This window comes from Rhamphochromis sp. 'chilingali' (assembly GCF_963969265.1).
Source record: "Rhamphochromis sp. 'chilingali' genome assembly, chromosome: 3".
NCBI classification, from domain to species: Eukaryota; Metazoa; Chordata; class Actinopteri; order Cichliformes; family Cichlidae; genus Rhamphochromis; species Rhamphochromis sp. 'chilingali'.
Window position 1 is genome coordinate 27,937,703 of NC_137931.1, and position 23,033 is coordinate 27,960,735.

Here is a 23,033-nt window from a genome sequence, read left to right on the forward strand (position 1 = left end):
GTCCTTCAGTGTGCATATTAAACAAATATGTAGGACTGCTTCCTGTCATTTCATTAATATTTAATATTACTATAATTAGAAACATCTCATCTCAGGGTGAGGCTATGAAACTACTTCTAGCCTGGACTGCTGTAATTCCTTATTATCAGGATGCACTAAAAACTTAGTGAAAAACCAATTATTATTGCCAATTATTTTGTGAATTATTACAGCAATAAAATAACAAATTTAAAATCTAATATGAGCAAAGGCGATCCCACCTTATCACGTCGTCTTATACAGGATGTTATCATGAATAATAAACTATGCCAATTTAAGTTTGAGGCAGTGAATGTGCAGATGGTAGAGCGCTTATTGACATCACTTCCTGACGATACATCCTCCGGTTCTGATAACATAGACAGTAAACTGCTCAAAGTTGCAGCCAAGTTTGTGTCCCTTCCTATATGTCACATATTTAATAAATCTCTGGCATGCAGCTTATTTCCATTGCAGTGGAAAGAATCGAAAATAATTCCGATTCCTAAAAACAAGAATGACATTTTTAATGGTGTCAACAGCAGACCTATCAGTCTGCTACCCATTTTAAGTAAAATTATGGAGAGGATTGTCTACGAACAAATTCAACATTATCTAATAGAAAATCAGTTACTCACTCAGTTTCAACATGCCTACAAACCTGGTTATTCCACCAGTTCAGCTCTCATTCACATGACAGATATCTGGTACAAATACCTAGATAAAGGGAATTTGGCCGGGGTGGTATTTCTGGATTTTAGTGCTGCATTTGATTTAATAAATCATGATCTACTGATAGATAAACTAAAATGTTATGGATTTTCACCAGCTGCTTTGTGCTGGATGGAAAGTTATCTGTCTGGAAGAAGGCAAAAGGTTTATTATAATGGTTATTTCTCGGAGGGCCGCGAAATGAACTGTGGTCTACCCCAAGGCAGCTGCCTCGGTCCACTTCTCTACTCAGTTTTTACAAATGATTTGCCGTATGTTCTGGATAAATCTCATCTTGTAATGTACGCTGATGATTCCACCATGTTTTATTCAGCCAGTAGCCACTCTGAATTGACAAGCGTATTACAACTAGATTTGCTGAACGTGTTTGATTGGATAAGTAAAAACAACATGATTATAAACGTGACTAAATCCAAATCCATGTTAATAGGAAGTAGAGCACGCTTAATCAACAGTCCACAACTAAATCTTTCCATAGCTGGATCGGCATTAGAACAGGTCACCCAGATTAAATTACTTGGTGTTACCATAAACCACCACCTTTCATGGTCTCAGCACATCAATTCTGTTATTAAGAAAATGGGACAGGGCATAGCTATAGCTAGGAAATGCTCCTTTTATATTACTTCTTCAGTTATGAAAGATGTCATTAACGCATTAGTATTATCTCATCTAGAGTACTGCTCAATCATCTGGTCTGCAGCTAATAAGACAGATCTGAATAGACTTCAGTTAGTCCAAAATAGGGCGGCCAGATTAGTGTTAAGGTGTTCATACTATACAAGTATTGACAAAATGCATGATAAACTTTCTTGGCTTTCTGTACAAGCTAAATTATACTATGGCTTACTTGTATTTTTAAAGAAAACAATACTGTTAAACACACCACACTTTTTTTGCGCTCAGTTGCAGTATCCAGATGAAATTCATAATCATGCCACACGATTCTCAACCAACCACAATTTAGTAATTCCTCGTGTTAAAAGTAACTTTTTGAAAAACTCTGTTATATTCAGAGCATCGTTTCAGTGGAATAAGTTGCCTGAGGCAATAAGAGAATTGGCTTCAATTCATAATTTTAAAAATCACCTAAAAGCCTATTTAGGCAGTTTTTAATGTATTTGTAAAAAATTGTAGAGGGTAATATCACTTGTAATGGAAATTGTGTATTTTGTTTGAGTGTTTTGTTTTGGTTTTCTGCTTTTATATAATTTTTAATATTCACATGTTTACATTTCAGTACTGTAAAACTTTACTGTAGATCTAATTGTTGTAACATTTTATTTGGAGATATTTGATGGCTTGGGCCCCAGGAAGACTAGCAACCACTGTTGTGGAAGCTAATGGGGTTCCTTATAAATAAACAAATAAACAAATAAACACACAAAAGGTCCATTAAGATTAGAGATGCCCTGTAGTGCTGCTATGTTTTTTGCGACAATAAACATCATGGCTGACATCAAACATTAATCACTGCCATCCAATCCTAACCAGAAAACTTGTTTGACAGTACAAGAAGAAACAACAGAAATACAGACAAACAGGAGTAAAAACATCAGTATAGTGACAGCTCATGTTTTTACTACTTTCATGCTCTCATGGTTATTTAATATGTTATGTTACTTATTATTTTATGTTAATGCTATAGCTTTGGAAACATCGCACTTAGAGCATATTTGTAGCTTTCATATTATTTGGATTGATCATTTTTAAACATAATGAATCTGCTTGTGTGTATCTCACTGCTGACAGACACCATCCTGCTGCTGAAGTTTGCTGGTGACACAGCAGTGGTGGTTCATCACATTAGTGGTTTTATAGATGAAATGCGAGATTTTAAACTTGGACTAACAACAGTCTGGAGAAAAACATTTTGTTCTTATTTCATTTCACATTGGTTTAAATTACCTTGTGCCAATTGATCCATATAGTGAATATCTGGTTTGCCCCCACCCCCTGGTAAAAATAAACACAATAAATAATCTTTACAACAAAGTAAAACAGCTGACATCCGTGATCATTACAAAGTACTAACACAGACTAGAATACTTTTTACATCATACATGCTTCCCTGATCTCATATATTATTAGAAAACACTGCATTGCACTTCCATTGGTCCCCAGTTATACAGAAATCCATTAGTTAAACTGCAAGTATGTCTTAAAGACAAATAACTGAATTTAATTTAATTTCCTTCTCGTAAATGTTATCTAAATTCAGAATATAAAATATGATTTTTCATACTTGGGCCAAAAATACAATCTTAAAGATTCCTCACAGTGTTAATAACGTAATGCCATCCAGAGCAAGCATATCATTAGACACCATGTTGAGTATGAGGTGTCCTTCAGTGTGCATATTAAACAAATATGTAGGACTGCTTCCTGTCATTTCATTAATATTTAATATTACTATAATTAGAAACATCTCATCTCAGGGTGAGGCTATGAAACTACTTCTAGCCTGGACTGCTGTAATTCCTTATTATCAGGATGCACTAAAAACTTAGTGAAAAACCTTCAGTTGATCCAAAATGCAGCCGAAAGAGTACTGACAGGGACTAACAGGACAGAGCATATTTCTCCCATATTCTTAGTAGCTTCCTGTTAAATCCCAAGTATAAAGTCAAATATTGCAACAGGACAACGCACCGTTCATATGCCATCACAATCATATTAATGCTTCCCTCCTCCATCCAGCAACACCTGGAACACCTGATTGGAAGTTCCTCCTTACTGGAGTCCTACAGACACTCAGCCTCTTCACTACAGAAACACCTCCAACAACATCCATTCTTTACACTCTGACTGCTGTGTTTGTGGAAACACTCCAACACACACCGCTTCACATATGAACATGGAAATGTGTGTGAAAAAGAGCTGAGCTGACATTAAACATGATGAAGGATTTATTCACAGACACTGAGTCAAAACAACATTTAGACACACATTATCTTTTTTTTTCTTTTTAGATTGTCGGTACAACCTGAGGGACGCTGAAATCAAAGGTACGAGAGAGAAATAAAACTCTTATTTAAATGCATATTTTTGTAAAATTAACTGAAAATTTAAATAATTGAATAGAACCTAAGGGAAATGAAAAAAAAAAAATAAGACAAAAATGTCAGCTTTGGTGGACCAAATAAAACTAAAAAATTCATATCACTGACAAGAGTCTATCCTCTAAAATACAATAGTTATATAATAACTAATATAAAAATAAATAATCATTACAGGAACACCTTCTCCTAATTTATTCAGAGAAAAAAACACTGGGTCAGACACAACATTAAGAAACAGAATACATCACCCAGTTTCGCGAATGGTTGAATCCTCATAGTATCCAGATGAGGCTCCCCTCACTCTATGTCTATCTGGATGTACAGGTTGGGTCCTGTGAATAATGATGGAGCAGAGATGTGAGTGCTGAGCTGTGACATGGAGAAGAGTCATGCACAGTTAGAGATGGTCATCTCACCTTTGAGCTTGCTCTCTTCCCACACACTGACCCATGCTGTTGACTTCACATCCACATCAGCTCACACACACTTTCTACCTTCATCTGCAGAGGAAACACAAATCATTCATGTGCACATCAACTGAAATCCTCATTTCCATCATGTGTGCTGTACAAATATCAGCTGCTTCTTTTCTGCTTCATTTCACTGTCAGCTGAATGCAGTCAGACAGCAGTGTGAGCCAGAGGAAGCTGAAACGCTGCAGTGAGAAGAACAAAGTAACGACAGTTTGCTTTTCAAACAAAGAGAAAAACATGAATAAAACCTTCAAATTGTCTATGTATGTTAATCAGTAGTTTAAACAAGACATGTCATCTAATTGGTGGCAGGAGAGTGGACAGAACAGCTGGACAGGTTTTTACCATGAACTATGGAGAAACATTACATTATAGACAATACGACAGCACAAGGAGGTGAGAATAATGAGGAAGAGAGCAAGGAACCAGTGATGTCACACGTGTAACACTAGAATGGTGGCAGAGGAGCTCCAAAGTGTTAACAATCATAGGGAAAATCCGACTACGCTATCCTGGGAATTTCACCGAATATTTAGTTAGAAACTATAATAATTATCAAGAAGGATCTCAGGTCCACTATACTTCAGACAGAGATGTGGTTCAGTATAAAACAACAGTTTATTGACAGCTATTAAAAATATCAGATATAAAGAAGCAATGATTCAGTTGTACGTGTACTGCAAATTCACAGCTGTATCTTACCAGAGGGTGAATGGGATGCCAGATGAGGACATGTACAGAAAAATCACCAACTCATTGTAACACAAAAGCAAATCTACATATCAAACATTCAGAACCCAAATGTACGAACACAAAACAAATTAATAATTTTATAATACTATTCTAAATTATTCTACATACCACTGCTCTAAGTTGATAATTCAGTACAATATGATGCTTCCATATATTCCACATAGGGCTCAAAGGCTTTTCTAAAAACCTGAACAAGTGTGTTGCAGGCAGATCTAGTGAGAAGGCAAAAACAAGGCAAAAAATGACAAAGCAGCACTTCTGTAAACGCAAGCAGTAGCGGTTCTGCTGCAACAGCTTTGAAACCACCCACTCAGGCCCAGACTTCCTGTAATGCATCGTAGAATTAGCATTTACAGTAAAAAGATGACTGTGAAAGAACTTATGCTGAGATGGCGAAAAATCAAAGATACATACCGATCAAACTGAGTCGCCCAATGTGCAAGCTACGTGGCCAATAGGAGGCTTCTGCAGCTACAACCCTTAAACACACCTGTTTACTGGGGATGGGAAGCTCGAAACAAATGTTTTGGCACTGAGTCGAGCTTGTGAAGCTCAGATGTTTAAAGACACTGCTCCGAAGCTTGGTTCAAAATACCAGGTCACATGACCACGACTGAACGAGGTTTTCGTGCCCCAGTTTAAACAGGTGGTGTACCTGCTGCTTCCAGACACTGCACTACAGTCATTTGCAATTACTGAATTTGTGTTTTTGATATTGTCGCTTTTAATTATTACAAATGTGGATTTAAAAAACAGTTTTCAGCTCTGACTCCATTTGCTCTGTAGTTTTTTTTTTTCACTTTTAAGAGAAAATGTCATTTCCTTCACTGCAACCTGTTACTCGCATAGTGCGCAGTCATAAAGAATATTTTACTGTTAAAAGAAATGTTAGAAAAACACATGAATACAGCTGATCTACTTCTGAACAGTTTTCATGGCAAACGAGTTTTTTGTTTCGTGTCTTTTATTCCCACTGACCCTTCAGCTGAGAATATCTCATAGACAACACAAGCAGCTTCACTATGACCCAAACTCCAGACTCACAGTAAACAAACATCACACAGTGTTACAGGACACACAGCATCCACAGCAGTGGGAAGGTTCAAAGGTCCTTCACTAGAGGAAGATTTTAATATGTTCTGATCAAATTGACTGTTACGATTGATCAGAATGGGATAAACGTTGCCTTTTAGTAAAGAAGGAATTAAGTCTTTTTTTTCATTTAACTATATATATATATATATATATATATATATATATATATATATATATATATATATATATTTAATTTATTAAAAATACATACATATATATTAAAACCTAACACTGTGCCAGCTTCTAGCTTTTCTTGCCAGTGTGTAGAACAAAGTTGATGACACAGACATCTAGAAAACTTAAAAATCAACCAAACCAAGTTTGAGGGCTGTGAGGAAGAAACAAACCGACTGAGCTAAAAAAAAAAAAAAAGCATCTGTAAACCTGTGTGGTTATTACAGTGAACACAGCAGTCTGTTCTCGGTATGTTTGACTTTATCAATGGATTTATTGTGACTATCATGAATGTTCACAGAGGGAGGATGTTGCTGAAGCACACTGATCACTACAGTCACAGCTTGTTGTCTTTAGCAGTCCCAATATTTTTCTGGCCATGTTTTAGAATTTCTCTCATAATTACTGACAGTCTGATGTAATAAGTAGTTTTGTTTGGAGCTTTTGCCTGTCTGCATCATTGTTTCACAGAACAGCCTCTTCAAGTTGTACTGAAGGCCCTGTTCCAAATTGGCCAGCATGTATCACTGTGGAGATGGTTTCAGTGTCACGGCTGCCTTGGCAGACGTATGGAGTGGAGAGAAACAGGACCCAAGTGCAGACATTGATAACAAACTTAACTGTGAACACGCTTTTATTTGCAGCGGGGACAGGAAACAAACAAAAGCAGAGCACGAATAAAACCTAAACTAAATAAAACTTAAAGTGGGAGCACCTACAAATATAATACAAAAGAACAAAAACCTGAACCTAGAAACCTGGAACTGAAACATAAAAACCTGAGACAGGGAACACAGAACATAATGAACATGGGAAATGTCACGGGTGATACACATACAAACCAGCAAACAAACAGAGGAAGACACAGGGCTTAAATACACTGAGGGATAACGAGGGAATGAGACACAGGAGGAGAGCACAGCTGGGAGTAATCAAACATGAGACCAAGGGGAAGTAAACTGAAAACATTAACAAAGACAACAAACACATGACTGACAGAGGAAACATGGATCAATGGAAGAGCACAGAAACTAAGAGACTATAAATTCTAAATAATAATGAAAGCAAAGACTATTAATAATTCAAAACACAAAACACTGGGTCACCAACCCAGGACCGTGACATTAGGATTGTTTTGAGGCCTCAACACGATTCCAGCACAAATGTTTCAGTGTTTCACGAAACCTCACTTCCCCCATCACTATTGTTTACTACCAAGTAGTGATAGGATTTCCGGCTCTTTTTAGAGAACCTGCTCTTTCGGCTCCGAACCGACTCTTCGGGTTGTTTTGTTGCTTTAATTAATTTATTATTAACAATAATATAAAATTATGCACAAAAGGAATTACTAATGTAAAAAAAAAGTGGTTTTATTTATATATGTTTATATATAAATATTTACGGTGGCCCCTAGAGACAAAGCATGTACAAACTCCAAAACACATTTCTAGCGTTAACTGAACTTCCAAAACAGAGCTACTTATATTGTATTGTTTGTGTATTTGTCAATGGAAAATTGTATTTAGTAGTCAGTATAATCTTTTAGTGATATAAGTTTGCATATGGTAGAATACTGCATGTAGTTATTTGTATTAGGAAATATTCAACCATGTATACCTAGAGGCATATAATTAATTGTGTGTGATCTCTAACAGGCTGCAGGCTTGGGGTGCATCCCAGGAATGCACCCCCACGTCTGGGAGCATGAGAGCTCATACCTTGTTTTATTGTTTTACGGCAGGATTAACGTAGCTATGTCTGTTTTAGTTTAAGTGCTTCTTTACATATAGATGAACTGCTGGACTTCCTCACCATGTTATCTAGGGTGAGGACCAAGGATGTACCTTTTGTGCTCTCATGACCCTTTGATCAGCAGGACACACACACACACACACACACACACACACACACACACACACACACACACACACCTACTGAAGTATAAATAAAGATTGGGGCAGTTTCTTAGCGCGAGTCTCAGTCTGGAGGCTGCCCTTGCTAGCAAGAAGTTCTGTGTGTTTCTCTTCTCTGAGTCTTTACTGAAGAAGTGTTTTAGAATATTTTCCCTAACATTATTTGGTCCTTCGTAGCCGGAGGAGAAAATATCAGAATTGTTATCTGTGACTCTGTTCCAAGATCCAGCACTGATTCCTGACGCCGTGGGGAGCCAGCACCGAAGCCTGTGCACAGCCCTCTTGGACGAGGAGAGAGCCCCAGGACGTTAAATTCGGGTCTGGGCCGGTGTTATAATCTGGTCCGCGGCGGTGGGATTCAGTCCAATGATCTGAATCACCAGTGGGACGTCAGGGGTGAGAAACACTATTTTGGTATATAAGACGGCCGCAAAAGTTTAAAGAAATGTGATTAAAAAAAAAAAGGGGGTTTAAGTTCGCCAAAAGACCTGTGTTTTGACCAGTTTTAGAGGTAGCTGAAATTATCTCGTGACAAATTAGCGCGCAAATGTTTATGTGTGTGTATGTGTCTGGAAGTAAGTTGATTTTACAGCACAATACGCTGCTGAACTACTTCCATTTTTGTTTTCTTTGCTGAGGCTCACGTGCTGGTGACAAAGGAGAACGGTTGAGTTTCATCTCATAAAACTGATACCGCTTCACCGTTAGGGTGAAGTCGAAGGCCGTATCAGTAAACCACTCTGAAGTCAAGCGTGCCAGCGACGGCCCAGCAAAATCTTTGAAAATGGGGGATAAACAAGTAAAATTAACACCTGATGAGAAATGTCTAGAAAAACAGCAAGCCGGAGCACAATTAATCCAAAAGAAAGAGAGAGGAATGCATCGTGGAAGAGCAAGAGGTAGAAGAAACAAAGTAGACAGTAACTCAGAATAGGATAGCAGCTCAGGTGAAGAGAGCAGTTCAGACTAGAAAGAACATAATAATCCCTCACCCAGCGAAAATTAGAGATCACAGTAGTTTGAAGTAGTTTAAAAAAGGGTTGGAAACAGACCCGACTGAATAGATATAAATGCAAGAGGAATAAAGTAAAATAAACAAAAAGCTAAATTACAACTTAATTTTAATGCATTCAAACTAATAATAAAAGGATAACAACCTATAAACTGGTATTAATAATGAAAGCAGATAATTCACACAAACAGAACTGTGATAACTGTGATAACTGGAGTGTGCAGCGTTTCCGTGAGCAGTTTTCCTGCATCTTGACTTGTGTGTAGAGTGTTCATAACATCAGCATTATGTTTTTGTTTATTTGTTTTGTTGGGTTGAAAAATAGTTAAATAAACTGGTGATCATATTTACGGATCACCATGGCACATATCATCAGCCATGTGATTTATTTACGCAGATGAAAAAGTGAGTGTGAATGTGTCTGACGTCACAGTGTTTTTGTGCGCTGTGTAAAAGTGATTGCCTTTGATTGTGAGAGCGGTGATTCTGCAGGTCACCAGCTATTTTAAAATATATATATATATATATATATAAAAAAAAGAGTGAAAAAGATACAAAATTTACATTGTAGATGAAAAATAATTATAGGAAAAAGGTTTTGTGTTGATCAGCCAAGAACAACTACAATCTTATTTTCTGTTTTTAAGAAAGGACTGTTCACAAAAACACAGAGAGAGAGAGAGAGAGAGAGAGATGTGTGTTGATTAAGCAGCGATGATAATAATGAAATGTCTTAGTTTGTCACTTTCAGGTGAAAAGCAGACCTGAATCAATTTTCCACATGCAGCGGTCGGAAGAAAGTTATAGTTTAACATCATTGGAACCATTCAGGCCAAGTTTCTGGCTGACTTATTTACAGCACCATGTGTCTCTCAAACTCACAAGCAGCTCTCACTCCTCCCTGAAGACAAGGAATGCAGCTCCAAAGAGCAATAACATGGCAGATAAAGAGACAGCAGCAAAGTCCTGAGCAAAGAGTTCCAGCAAGCAGCAGCAGTGTGGACAAACAGCATCAGAGAAGAAAGCAAACCCATCTTCCTGTCTGATTGGATGAATTCCACGGAGGGGCGAGCAAGATGGCGGCGTGAAGAGGAGTTTTTGTTCGAGCGCTTAGCACGAGACACTTATTTGACGTCTTTCTGGCTTTCGGGACTTTTTTTTGGAGATCAGCGCGCTAAACCTGCTGGATCTGAGGCCAGGTTCTGCGGCGGCAGCATGTCGAAATGCTCAGAAAGGACTGAGTGACTCGGGCAAGCCACATGCAGCTAGCATGCTGGCTAGCGACCATAGCTACATGAAAGAAATGGACCCTTCATGATGCGCTCAATGTGCCGGCGCTGTGGTGGGAAAGGCTCCATCATAAACACGCCCTGCGCCCTGTGTAGAGGTTCAGGCCAAGAAGAAGAAGACGACGACTTCCAAGCCCAAGAAGGTCGGCCCCAGCGTGGGCGAGCTGATTGTGAAAGCCGTGGCCGCTTCCAAGGAGTGCAACGGCGTGTTCGCGGCCGCTCTCAAGAAGGCTCTGGCTGCCGGAGGCTACGATGTGAAAAAGAACAAGGCCCGTGTCAAGACCGCCATCAAGAGCCTGGTGGCGAAGGCCACTCTGGTGCAGACCAAGGGCACCGGGGCCTCCGGATCCTTTAAGATGAACAAGGTTACTGAGAGCAAAGCCAAGAAGCCCGCCGCGGCCAAAGCCAAGAAACCGGCAGCAGCTGCTAAGAAGTCGCCCAAGAAGGCAGCAGCAGCACTTCAGCCACTAGTACAAAGTCAACCGCATCAGAGGAGGGACAGGACAAAGCTGAAGGAGAAACTGCCTGCTATTGGACTATTGAAGTGGGAGAGGACAATAGTGTGAGAGTGGTGAGAACACAAATTTTGTTATTTAAAGTGGGAAATTAAAATTTGGGGTTAAAAAACCTGGGGAAAAGAAAACTGACTGCTTAAGTTGGAAAATTGAGAAGGAGTCTGGATATATGCAAATATAAAAAACATATACATCATATACAAAATCACACACACAAGCAGAACATGCATTAACTCTACTAACACTTCCAAACACAAGAGAGCTCATGAAGATTAGACAACATCTTAAGCATGTCAGTCTGTTTATCATCTTGTCCAAGTCACTTAGTGTGATGCCAATACCAGTGGACTCAAAGCACATCAGTTAAGAAATGATCAAACAATAGTAGAGAAGTGTGTAGGAAAGGCAGCTTTAAGAACATGCTCTGTTGGATATGCAGCTCCTCAGACATTGATTAAACCTGCCTAATAACACAAATGCAATGAAAATTAGCTTGTTATCTTTTATCAGTGTTAAAATAGTGTCAATTTAGCAGACACTTGTTATCAAATGCTGAATTTATCCTGTTGGATTGTGTGTCCACAGGTGTTTGTACTTTGCGTCGTAATAAAATGACGGTAAAAAGCTCCGCCCACTTCCTATCCATGTCTTACCATGCAACGACTCTGTGAATGGACTGGAGAAGTGTAGTGGTAGAGTCCTCCGTCAGGAATGAGATATGTGTGTCGACTTTTTATTCTCCTTTAAAATTATTATGCCATAACGCTGCACAGAGCAGCTCTGCTAACAGGTTATGGGCCCAGAGCAGCAGTAAAGAGATCCTGTAACTGCCAAAGGAAGGGCAGCGTTTCCTGAAACCGCAAGTTACCGGCAGGTGTTAAAAGTTTGGCACGATTGAGTGAGTAAGCGTTTTTGTGCATCATGAGCAGACGCACGGCAGAGTCGGGCAGTCGATATTCCCGTTTGCAGTTTGATGGAGATGAAAGGAAATATGAGATATGGGAAACGAAGTTCCTTGGTCATCTCAGACTACAAGGTTTGAAAGATGTCATCTTAAAGGCTGAGGGTGATGAAGAAGCCGATGGTGAAGATGATGACAAAAATGCAGAAGCATATGCAGAGTTGATACAATTTCTGGATGACAAAAGTTTATCGTTAGTTATGAGAGATGCAGTTGATGACGGACGGAAAGCCCTAAAAATTTTGAGAGGTCATTATGCAGGAGTGGGCAAGCCAAGGATCATAAGTCTGTACACCGAACTTACTTCTCTCACAAATGAAAAGAATGAAAGTGTGACGGACTATATTATCTGAGCAGAAGCAATTATCACAGCGTTAAAAAATGCGGGTGAGTCATTAACTGATGGACTTCTGATCGCAATGATAATGAAAGGTCTACCAGAGACGTTTAAACCCCTGATTGTGCACGTTACACAGAGCGAAGCAAAAATCACATTTTCAGAGTTTAAAGTAAAACTCAGAAGTTATGAAGAAACCGAGAGAATGCGTGCGGCTGTAACTGATGACAACGTAATGAGGACAAAAGTGCAATTAGACCAGGATTCTACTTCATGGCGAGCAGATGACCGAAGATCAAAGAATAATGAGATTGTGTGTTTTAAATGTGGACTAAAGGGACACACTGCAAGAACGTGCCGATCCAGAGTATGGTGCAGTTTTTGCCGGAGTAGTACACACAAAGATGCGACCTGTAGAAGGAAGCTAAGACGGGATGAAGCGAGAGGGGTTGTGGAGAAGGACTACGCGTTCAAGACGGGCTCCGAACCCCAGAGGGTCCCGGACGGCGGCCAAGAGATGCTGAATAACCAGCTACTGGTGGATACAGGAGCGACGTCACATATCTTTACGAAGATCGAGAGTTTTAAGACTTTTGATGACACATTTCGACCTGAGGCTCATTGTGTAGAGTTGGCTGACGGAAGGCGGAGCAGAGGAGCTGCAAAGCGGCGAGGAGATGCTGAGATAAGTATGATTGACAGTAAAGGACGCAGTCACAAGGTAACATTGAAACAAGCACTCTACATTCCATCGTTTCCACAGGACATTTTGTCAGTAAAAGCAGCTACTAGTAACGGAGCCACTGTGGTTTTCAAACACGGGGACAGTTTTCTTAAACATGTTGATGGAACAAAATTCCCTATATATGAACACGAGAGACTGTTCTTTATAAACACTGTGCAAGAGTTTGAAGAGAAATGTAATGGATGTTTTGATATGCAAACGTGGCATGAAATTCTAGGACACTGTAATTATGAGGATGTTCAAAATCTGCAAAATGTCGTTGATGGAATGGAAATTAAGGGTAAAATCAACAAAAATATGCAATGTGAAGCCTGTATACAAGGGAAGTTTACTCAAACTAGGAACCGAGAACCAGATGAAAAGGCCAGGGCAGCATTAGAGTTGGTACATACGGATTTAGCTGGTCCGATTACGCCAAACTCTAAAGAAGGGTTTAAGTATGTTTTGTCGTTTGTTGATGATTATTCAGGTGCAACATTTGTATATAATCTGAAACACAAAAGTGATACGACTCAAGCAACTGAAAGATTTATTGCAGAGGTGGCGTCATATGGGAAAATCAAGTGCATTCGTTCTGATAATGGAACTGAATTTACAAGCAGACAGTTCAGAGATTTATTAAGTAGACACGGCATTAGGCAGGAAACTTCGGCGCCATATTCGCCTCATCAAAACGGAACAGCAGAGAGGAACTGGCGTACACTTTTTGACATGGCGAGATGCATGTTAGTTGAGAGCGAATTGCCAAAGTCTTTATGGCCATATGCAGTACAAACCGCGGGAGTGATTCGGAACCGATGTTTTAACAAACGCACAGGTCAGACAGCGTATAAGATGTTAACTGGAAAAAGACCTGATCTTTCTAGAATGAAAAAATTCGGATCATTGTGCTATGCTTATAAACAAAATAGGGGAAAGCTGGATCCAAGATGCGACAAAGGTGTTTTCTTGGGATATGACAAAAATAGTCCAGCATATTTGATCTATTTCCCAAAAACCGGGAAAGTTGAAAAGCACAGATTGATAAAAATACTAAATCCCGCGACAATGGATCAACAAACACAGAGTGATCAGATGTATGAAGATGAGGTTTATGAATCCAGAAAAGATGGTGAACCCAAACAGACGAAGGATGAGGATATTCCAGATGGTAGTGAAAGCAGTCAAACTGAGTCCGAGGTTAAAACTGATGATAAAGTAGATGCTGGAGCTACACGTTATCCATCCAGAATCAGAAAGAGACCTGATTATTTGAGTGATTATATCACGGATGTGAAAGAGTGTGAAAATGAACAGATGCAAACCAGTGTTGATTATTGCTACAGATTGTTGTGTGAAATACCCACATCATTTAGCGAAGCTATTGTGTCAAGTGAGTCAAAAGAATGGGAAAGAGCGATGAATGAAGAAATTCAATCCCTTAAGGAGAATGACACATTTACTTTAACCACTTTACCAGAGGGTAAGAAAGCAGTGGGGGGCAAATGGGTTTATGCCGTTAAAAAGAACTCAGACGGATCAGACAGATATAAAGCTCGATTTGTGGCTAAAGGTTTTAGTCAAACAAAAGGAGTTGATTATGAGGAGACTTTTTCACCGACTGCTAACTTATCGAGTGTGAGAGTTTTGATGCAGAAAGTGGTTCAGGATGATATGTTGGTTCACCAAATGGATGTAAAAACCGCCTATCTACACGCACCAATAAATGAAGAAATATATATACAACAACCAGAAGGTTTTGAGACAGAATCAAGTGAGACTAATAAACTGGTGTACAGATTAAAGAAATCACTTTATGGGCTGAAGCAATCGGGTCGTAACTGGAACCAAACCTTACATGATTATTTAAGCAGTTGTGGATTTAGACAAAATATTGCTGATCATTGTGTGTATTTAAAAGAAACTGAAAGTGAAAAAGTAATCATCATAGTGTGGGTGGATGATTTACTCATTGCAGCTAACAATGAAAATGTGCTTTCAGGCGTGAAAGAAATGCTCTCTTCTAAATTCCAAATGAAAGATCTGGGGAAACTTAACCATTTTCTAGGAATAGATTTTCTTCAAGAAAAAGAATGTGTCAAAATGTCACAGAAAATATATATTGAGAACATTTTAAAGAGATTTAACATGCAAAACTGTAAGCCAAGGTTAACACCCTGTGAACAGAAATGGACTCATTCTGATAAATTCGAGACATTACCAGATGTGAGAAGATATCGTGAAGCGGTAGGATGTCTTATTTATCTGAGCTATTGTACGAGACCTGATTTAAGCTATGTTGTCAGCAAACTGTTACAACATTTCAATGCGCCAACTGTTGATGATTGGACAGCAGTGAAACATGTTCTGAGGTATCTAAAAGGTAGTCGAGGAAAAGAACTGTGTTTTAGGAAATGTTCAAGTGGAAAACTAGGTCTACAAGCATACAGTGATGCAGATTGGGCATCCGATGTTTCTGATAGACGCAGTATGACAGGTTATTGTGTAAGCCTAAATGAAAATGGTCCTTTGGTATCATGGAAAACCAAAAAGCAGACAACTACAGCACTATCAACTTGTAAAGCCGAATACATGGCATTAGCAGCAACAATTCAGGAATGTATGTATTTGACTTATTTGATTCAAGATCTTGATGAGTTTGAGTATGAAATACCTATGATATTGGAGGACAATCAGGGAACAATCGCTTTGTCAAAAAATCCAGTGAACAAACAAAGATGTAAACACATTGATGTGAAATATCATTTTATAAGGTCAGCTGTACATGAAAGGAAAGTGCTCATTGATTACTGTCCAACTGAGTCAATGGTAGCAGATATGATGACGAAACCAGTTTCAAAGTTTAAGTTAGACAAATTCTCTGTATTTGTGTTTGGAATGTAAGATGTTTTTTTCGGAGGATTGTTTTTCCCCAACCTGTGTACAAGTGGGGGTGTTGGATTGTGTGTCCACAGGTGTTTGTACTTTGCGTCGTAATAAAATGACGGTAAAAGGCTCCGCCCACTTCCTATCCATGTCTTACCATGCAACGACTCTGTGAATGGACTGGAGAAGTGTAGTGGTAGAGTCCTCCGTCAGGAATGAGATATGTGTGTCGACTTTTTATTCTCCCTTAAAATTATTATGCCATAACGCTGCACAGAGCAGCTCTGCTAACATATCCAATGCAAAAAATTGACTCTCTAGGTTGCAGGACAACAGTTTAACTTTTTGTGGGAAAAAAGATCCTGGTTTGACCAACCAGTGATCAGACAATAAATTTAGTTGTTAATATAGTAAATTGGGAGAAGCTTCCTGCTTGATTGATGCAGCACAAGTTTACTACTAAATTTACTGTATGAGGGAAATTCTCTTTTAGAGATAACATTTTGAACATGCTTTTCTGTCGTCCTGTCAACTTAGTGGGTTAATAGCTGATTCAAATTAGTTGATCGGTTTTAGATTAATGAAAGGTGACTGAATTCTAGCACGAGTGAATGAGATGTTTGTTGTGTGTTGAGTGGAGACTCTAAAACACTGAGTTTCCTGTTTTGATGTGTGAGTGAATCCTGTATTTAGATACACAACTCTGAATACGTCAGAACAAACTTCTTTTGTGAAGTGCATGACAGCATGTCACATGTTTTATGATGAAGGGAAAAAGGAAAATTGAATAAAATAGATCTGTGGCTTAAATGAGTGAAGAGCACAGACCTGGTGATTAAACTCATAAGTTAAAGAAGACATTAGGGTTATGTTGTGTGTTGTGCAGCTGATGGTTGGTTTGGAGTGAATCTAGCTGATGATTCTTCTCCTGTTGTGAAGTTGATGAGGAGCTTGTGTCATGACTATAACAAGGCCTTTTTTTTATTTTGATACTTTCACAGTGCACTGGAAGTTTGGTTTGATAACCTCTGTTATTTTTCATTTTTGAACAAGCACTGATTTTTGCTTGTGAATTTCTTTTCTTTGAGCAGATCTGCAAGTCGGGAATTAAAAGCGTTACACGTCGCCAAGAAAATTGTTACAAGTGAGTTTTCTCCACATTAAAATGGGCTCTGGAGAAAGCTACTTATTTGGGACAATTAGGAAATGAGAGTCCCCCAAAAAGGATTCAACGAGGAAATCCAGTCTAAATTATTTTTCTTTTTGAAATAACGTCGTTTTGCTGAGCGTGGAAACGAATGCGATGATAATTTCCACAATTAGCAAAAGAAGGAACCACTGAGTGAATGAGTAAGAATTTTAAAATAACTGACTGACTGACTGAACATGATTGTGTGAAGTTAACCCCCACCTGACAAAGGTGCAGATGAACCCATGTGTTTCCTTTTACAGGAGCAGAAAGATGACAGCAACACTCGAGGTTGCATGATGATTTAACCTTTTAAATGCCATTTTCTGTGTCTGTGCATTTATCAGGTGTGTTATTCATAGGCTTGTGTTGCTCACAGAGATAACTGTGACAAAGTATGCATACGCCTGCACAAGCGCTAATATTTGCATTTTCTTTTCTTACAGCATGCCAGTTCTTCATGTGAATTGATGATGCGATTTATACCAGGACAACTGGTTGATGTTTTTTCCTACTACAGGATTTCTGGGTTTATGTGTGAGGAAAACTGTGTTTATAGGTTATGAGTGGTGATGCTGTTACACTGTGTTTTTGGGTAAATGTGAAGGTAACTTTGAAGATGTGAATAACACGTGTGAAATTTCCTGTGTTGAGAACTAATGTCACTTCTTTCCATAGTTATGGATGGTTGGCTTTATGGTGTTTTTATTGCACTTCTGGAACCTGTTGACCTGTGTCTGACCTCCGTCTGACCACAGTCAATGTGTATTGCTAATGTTTGTTTTTCTATGACTGCGTGTAGAGGATTCGGCAGAAGCGGACAAGTGACATGAGAAAAACAAATAAGAGATACAGTGTTTCTAGGATAGTTTGATATGGGCTCATTAGCTGGCCACTTTTGAGCCCATAGTAATATATAAGTGGAGTGACTTTGCTTAAGAGCAGTCACCGATTACATTAATGTTGCCTGAGTACATGGGATGATCCATGTCTGAGGCGACTTATGAAAATAATTGTAGTTTACTGATTTGAGAAAACCTGAACATGACACTTGTCTTGCTGATGTTGAATGCTTCTTGTTCTTATGATACAATTGTTTACAGGTATGAAGTTTGATTTTACTTCCAGATTTTGCTTTCCAGGCCATGATGGTGTGTATGCAGGCTCCTGGGAGAGCCAGGTGTTAAGCAAACTTAATATGCAAAACACACTAACATTTTCATTGCAGGATTATAGGTCCAGGGTGGTGCTGCTCCAGGGGAGGAGATGCCCTGATGTTGCCTGGGATATGATCTAGCTAATCTTTTTCTTTAAGACAAGAATCTGAGTTTGATGAGTTGACTCATGGGAGTGTCCATGTGTCAAGAGAGGGGATCCAGGATTAATATGAAACAATAAATTAACATAAAATTTCAGAATTAAATTTTGTTTTATATAATTTTTGTGGCGATTTGTGTGATTAACCGTTTATTTACAGGTATTAAACCTATGCAAGTGATGCATCCATGTTCAGATGAGGCTTTGATGGCCTATAAGTGAAGTTCACTGAACTAAAGAATGTGGTTTGATGATTGTTGACATGCTCTCCAAATAGAAGTTTTTCTTCTTAGCAAGGAAATACAGGTGCAGCAGTAATCTCCTGAGAAATCTTCAGAGGCCCAGTGAGAAGCGTGAACCACTCCAGGCATAGCTGACAGCCAGGCAGTGGTTGAGGTCAAAGGTCAAGCTGGTTGGGGCCCATCATGAGATCAGATTTTGGAGCCACAGCACGGACCATGAAACTACGTTGGAATGAGAGCTGTGCCAAAGGGGATTTCCAGAGGCTAACAGAGGAGATTGTGGACAACAGACGGGCACCTGAAGGATGAGGGGAGCGTGCCAAGCTCCATCGACAACGCAGAGGGAGTCTAAGGATGACATCATGATTCTGTGAAAGCACAGGAACCAGAAGCTATGGTGGTGATGACAGCAGTTACCTATGAACATCACCTAAAGCTGTGTCACTATACTGTGCATACGCGGGCACATTGAAGACTGCTGGGATCATAACGCCAGTAAGATAACTGGACCCAGCACCCTTTTCACAAAGGGGTTGATAGAGGCCAATTCAAGTGCTTCTGACCTTTTCAACTGCCTGCAAAATAACGGAGAGATCCTCCTGGATTTATCAGAGCCACTGCAAAGAGGTCGAGGTCCCAAGAAACCCCGGCACCCTCAAGACAGCACAATAGAGAAATCTCACACTTGGTTGTTTCAGTGGTGAGGGGGGAGTGCTGATTGAGCCCCCGTAGGGTAAGCTCGCACTTCAACCTCCAGCCTCTGATCAACTCTAGGGCAACCAAGTGCGAGGCGTGACGGACCTGTGTGCAACCATGGGAAGGTGGACCCTCTTGGTTACCTTGACTACGACGCTCACTTTTACAGGACTCCAGCTGGTGCCGGAAACAGCTGAACCAGGAGGAAGGCAGAAAAGATGGACACACGACAACTCTCACCTAAGAGATATGACGCAAGACCACATTCATCCGTGGATGAACAATGTCAGGTACCGTTATATCCACGACAGAACAAAAGCAGAATCGGCAAATACAGACTGTTATGTCTGTTCCCATCTACCTAGCACAGCAACATACCCCACAATATATATGTTCCTGGACTAACTCACAGGGAAGAACTACTCTATGATACTGGCAGAGAAAGGGGACTTCGTGTCCTCTTCAACAACACATGCTGCACTTACATACTGGACGATGTACACTCATTAAACGTGACTGACGCCCTGAGTGCTTTGAGACAGATCTAGCAGGCCCAAAAATCAGGACTATGTAAGTGATACAAGTGACTGGTTTTCTTGGCTATACACTGGCTCCTGGTTACAGGTGCTAAAAAGACTACTCATCGGAGTTGGGATATTTTCACTTTTATTTTGTGTCTTTGTAACGTGTATATTGCCATGCCTAAAACTTATGATTAACCGCGTAATATTTTCTACTGTTGCTGCATAAATAGCCATGACAAGTGATGATGATGATAATGACCCCGACCTGTTGGAACATGAAGACTTTGTGTGATTAATGACGATGTGATAGAAAATGTACAACAAGATGTTACAAACTGGTATCTCACTTAAAGTTTTACTGACAACAGGAGGGAATGTCAATGGAAAATTGTATTTAGTAGTCAGTATAATCTTTTAGTGATATAAGTTTGCATATGGTAGAATACTGCATGTAGTTTATTGTATTAGGAAATATTCAACCATGTATACCTAGAGGCATATAATTAATTGTGTGTGATCTCTAACAGGCTGCAGGCTTGGGGTGCATCCCACGAATGCACCCCCACGTCTGGGAGCATGAGAGCTCATACCTTGTTTTATTGTTTTACGGCAGGATTAACGTAGCTATGTCTGTTTTAGTTTAAGTGCTTCTTTACATATAGATGAACTGCTGGACTTCCTCACCATGTTATCTAGGGTGGGGGAGACTACCCCCTTTCCTGACCAAGGATGTACCTTTTGTGCTCTCATGACCCTTTGATCAGCAGGACACACACACACACACACACACACACACACACACACACACACACCTACTGAAGTATAAATAAAGATTGGGGCAGTTTCTTAGCGCGAGTCTCAGTCTGGAGGCTGCCCTTGCTAGCAAGAAGTTCTGTGTGTTTCTCTTCTCTGAGTCTTTACTGAAGAAGTGTTTTAGAATATTTTCCCTAACAGTATTTATACTAGAGATGGCACGATACCACTTTTTTTATGTCCAATACCGATATCATAAATTTGGATATCTGCCGATACCGATATGAATCCGATATAGTGTTTTTTAATCAATAAAACTGTTTTTTTTAATATCTTGCTGCATTTTGTATAAGTTCATACTCACGTTTAAATAAACAACAACACTAAATCTATTCTGTTATACCTGTATGTAAAAAATACACTGCACCCAAAATATTTCATAGTTCAGAAATACATATCAATCTAATAAACTTAAACCTGCACCATCCTCCCCAAATTAAATTTGATGCCACACAGAAATATTAAGCAACCTAACTAATAGGGTTGCAAACTACCAGCAAAAAAAAAAAAAAAAAAAAAAAAATAGGGAACCACCCCCCACCTCATGATGTTTAATTGACGTAATCAACTTAAATTTGATGCAGTGTGAAAAAAAATGCACAGAAATAAATTATTTTTCAAGAATAATTAAATAGATTCAACATCTTTCTTCTACAGAACTGCAGACTGCACAGACGGTGTCTTCCCAAAGGAAAAAGTACTATAGCTTACTAGGGTATATTAGACTTAACAGTTACTATATGCAGTAATGGACTTCTATACATTTTACATAAGATTAAAACTTTGAGTGTACGATTCAGATAATTATTTATTAAAAGCTAGGTATTTTAAATGAGAATAAGAAAGAAAAGTATGTCTTTGTGCCCTCTTTTCCCTGTTAATGCCCTATCGGCCCCCTGGCTAAACTTTGCTAGATCCGCCCCTGCACAGTTACCAACCGTCAGCTAGTAGAAAAAGATTCTGGTGTAGAAAGTAATAATAAATAAATTCTAACAACAGCTTATCAAACTTAAACGTGCTGCTGGTTTCCTCTTTCTGGTGCAAAGTGGGCCAAAAACAAAGAAGAGAGACGGACTCGCAGCCGATCAGCTGATCATTAATCAGTTTCATGACTGAAGTAGCAGCAGGAGAGGGAGGGAGAGAGAAGAGGCAGTTGCTCCATATATCGGTTGTTAAACTTAACGTGGGAATGCTTTACAAAAATTCAGAGATGAACTTGCACACTTGCTTTAATTCTCTCTGGGATAACCTCCAGAGATGAAATGCCGGATTGGTAGCGAGGCTACAAATACACACAGCCGCTCTATCACGTGATGCATACTGCTCCGACGTGCTACGGTTATGAGCCGAGTTACGCCGTGTAGCAAGTTTTGTGAGGTGCTTTTTTGATATTTAATGGATCGGATTACATTTCTTATTTCTCTCTGATATCCGATCCAGTAAGTTACGTCAGTATCAGAACGATACCGATACGTAATATCAGATCGGTCCATCTCAAATTTATACATAAGCACTCATATATATTTAAATAATTAAAAAAAAAAACATTTGTAGAATATAAACAGAGCACTCTGCTTCTCTTTACAGCTCCTCACTCCACCAGGGCTTTTTGGCACTTTCTGATAGTGTGCAAATGTGATGTACGTACTGCGGCAGTCATACAGACAACTGGACGGTACAAAAGTTGGCCGACCTATTACTGGCTGAGGTTTTAGTAGAGTTGTGGCTGAACCACATAAAAATATATTATTAATTTTAATCTCCCCAATCAATGATAATGTTATGTTGGAATGTTGTTAAAGAGGGTCAAAAATGCTTCAACCCAGTTTGTTTTGCAGATTCTGTGTAGCAGCTTTAATATAGGGAGGACACAACTTCCAGATTGTGTGAAATCAGTTTTTTCTCTTTTTCAGTTTAACAGTTTCTGTTGTGCCTGTCACTGTTCCCTGTCTGTTTTCTTACCTGGATCTTCCTGACCTTGTACTTTCTCCTCATGTTCCCTCTTTCCTCTCTCCCTCTTTGGACTGACAATCATACACAAATAGATTGTATTCAATTAGATGAAAAATTACATTAATATGAAAAAAAAATACTACTAAGATCAATAATGATAGTCCTCTCTCAGTGTACTTTCAACCAAAAGGCAAATAACCAAACCGCATAAACATCTAATAAAAGATATAAATATTGAAACACTGATCCAACATTATTCTTGATTCACGGATCATTTGATTTTACACTTTTACCTGAATGTGGCTCCTTTTTTTGAAAAAAACGTCCTTATATCCCTTATAAACATGGCTGTCTA

The 23,033-nt window shown here is 39.1% G+C and overlaps 3 protein-coding genes across 8 annotated transcripts in view; 1 reads left to right on the top strand and 2 right to left on the bottom strand.

The window, feature by feature from the left end:
• The window catches only part of LOC308394161 (uncharacterized protein), a 133,252-nt gene extending 110,365 nt beyond the window's left edge, over window positions 1-22,887 (bottom strand). Inside the window, exon 1 of the mRNA XM_080878340.1 lies at window positions 22,688-22,887. Coding sequence (XP_080734466.1) covers window positions 22,688-22,720 — 33 coding nt within the window. The 5' untranslated portion in view covers window positions 22,721-22,887. The remainder of the gene's footprint in view (window positions 1-22,687) is intronic.
• Window positions 1-23,033, bottom strand: part of LOC308394153 (uncharacterized protein) — a 67,866-nt gene that overhangs the window by 24,547 nt on the left and 20,286 nt on the right. For 3 of the 6 annotated variants that reach the window (XM_080878325.1, XM_080878327.1, XM_080878326.1), the window contains 3 exons: window positions 4,229-4,312; window positions 4,061-4,144; window positions 2,659-2,706 (listed from right to left, as the gene is read on the bottom strand). In XM_080878325.1, coding sequence (XP_080734451.1) covers window positions 2,659-2,706; window positions 4,061-4,144; window positions 4,229-4,263 — 167 coding nt within the window. In that variant the 5' untranslated portion in view covers window positions 4,264-4,312. Of the gene's footprint in view, window positions 1-2,658; window positions 2,707-4,060; window positions 4,145-4,228; window positions 4,313-23,033 lie in introns of those variants that run through there. The other 3 variants (XM_080878329.1, XM_080878328.1, XM_080878330.1) reach the window with 2 other exon arrangements.
• LOC308394472 (histone H1-like) lies at window positions 10,596-11,510 on the top strand (the record flags this gene model as incomplete). The annotated part of the gene is made up of 1 exon (XM_080878830.1): window positions 10,596-11,510. A coding segment is annotated over one exon (492 nt), but the record flags the coding sequence as incomplete, so codon positions are not given.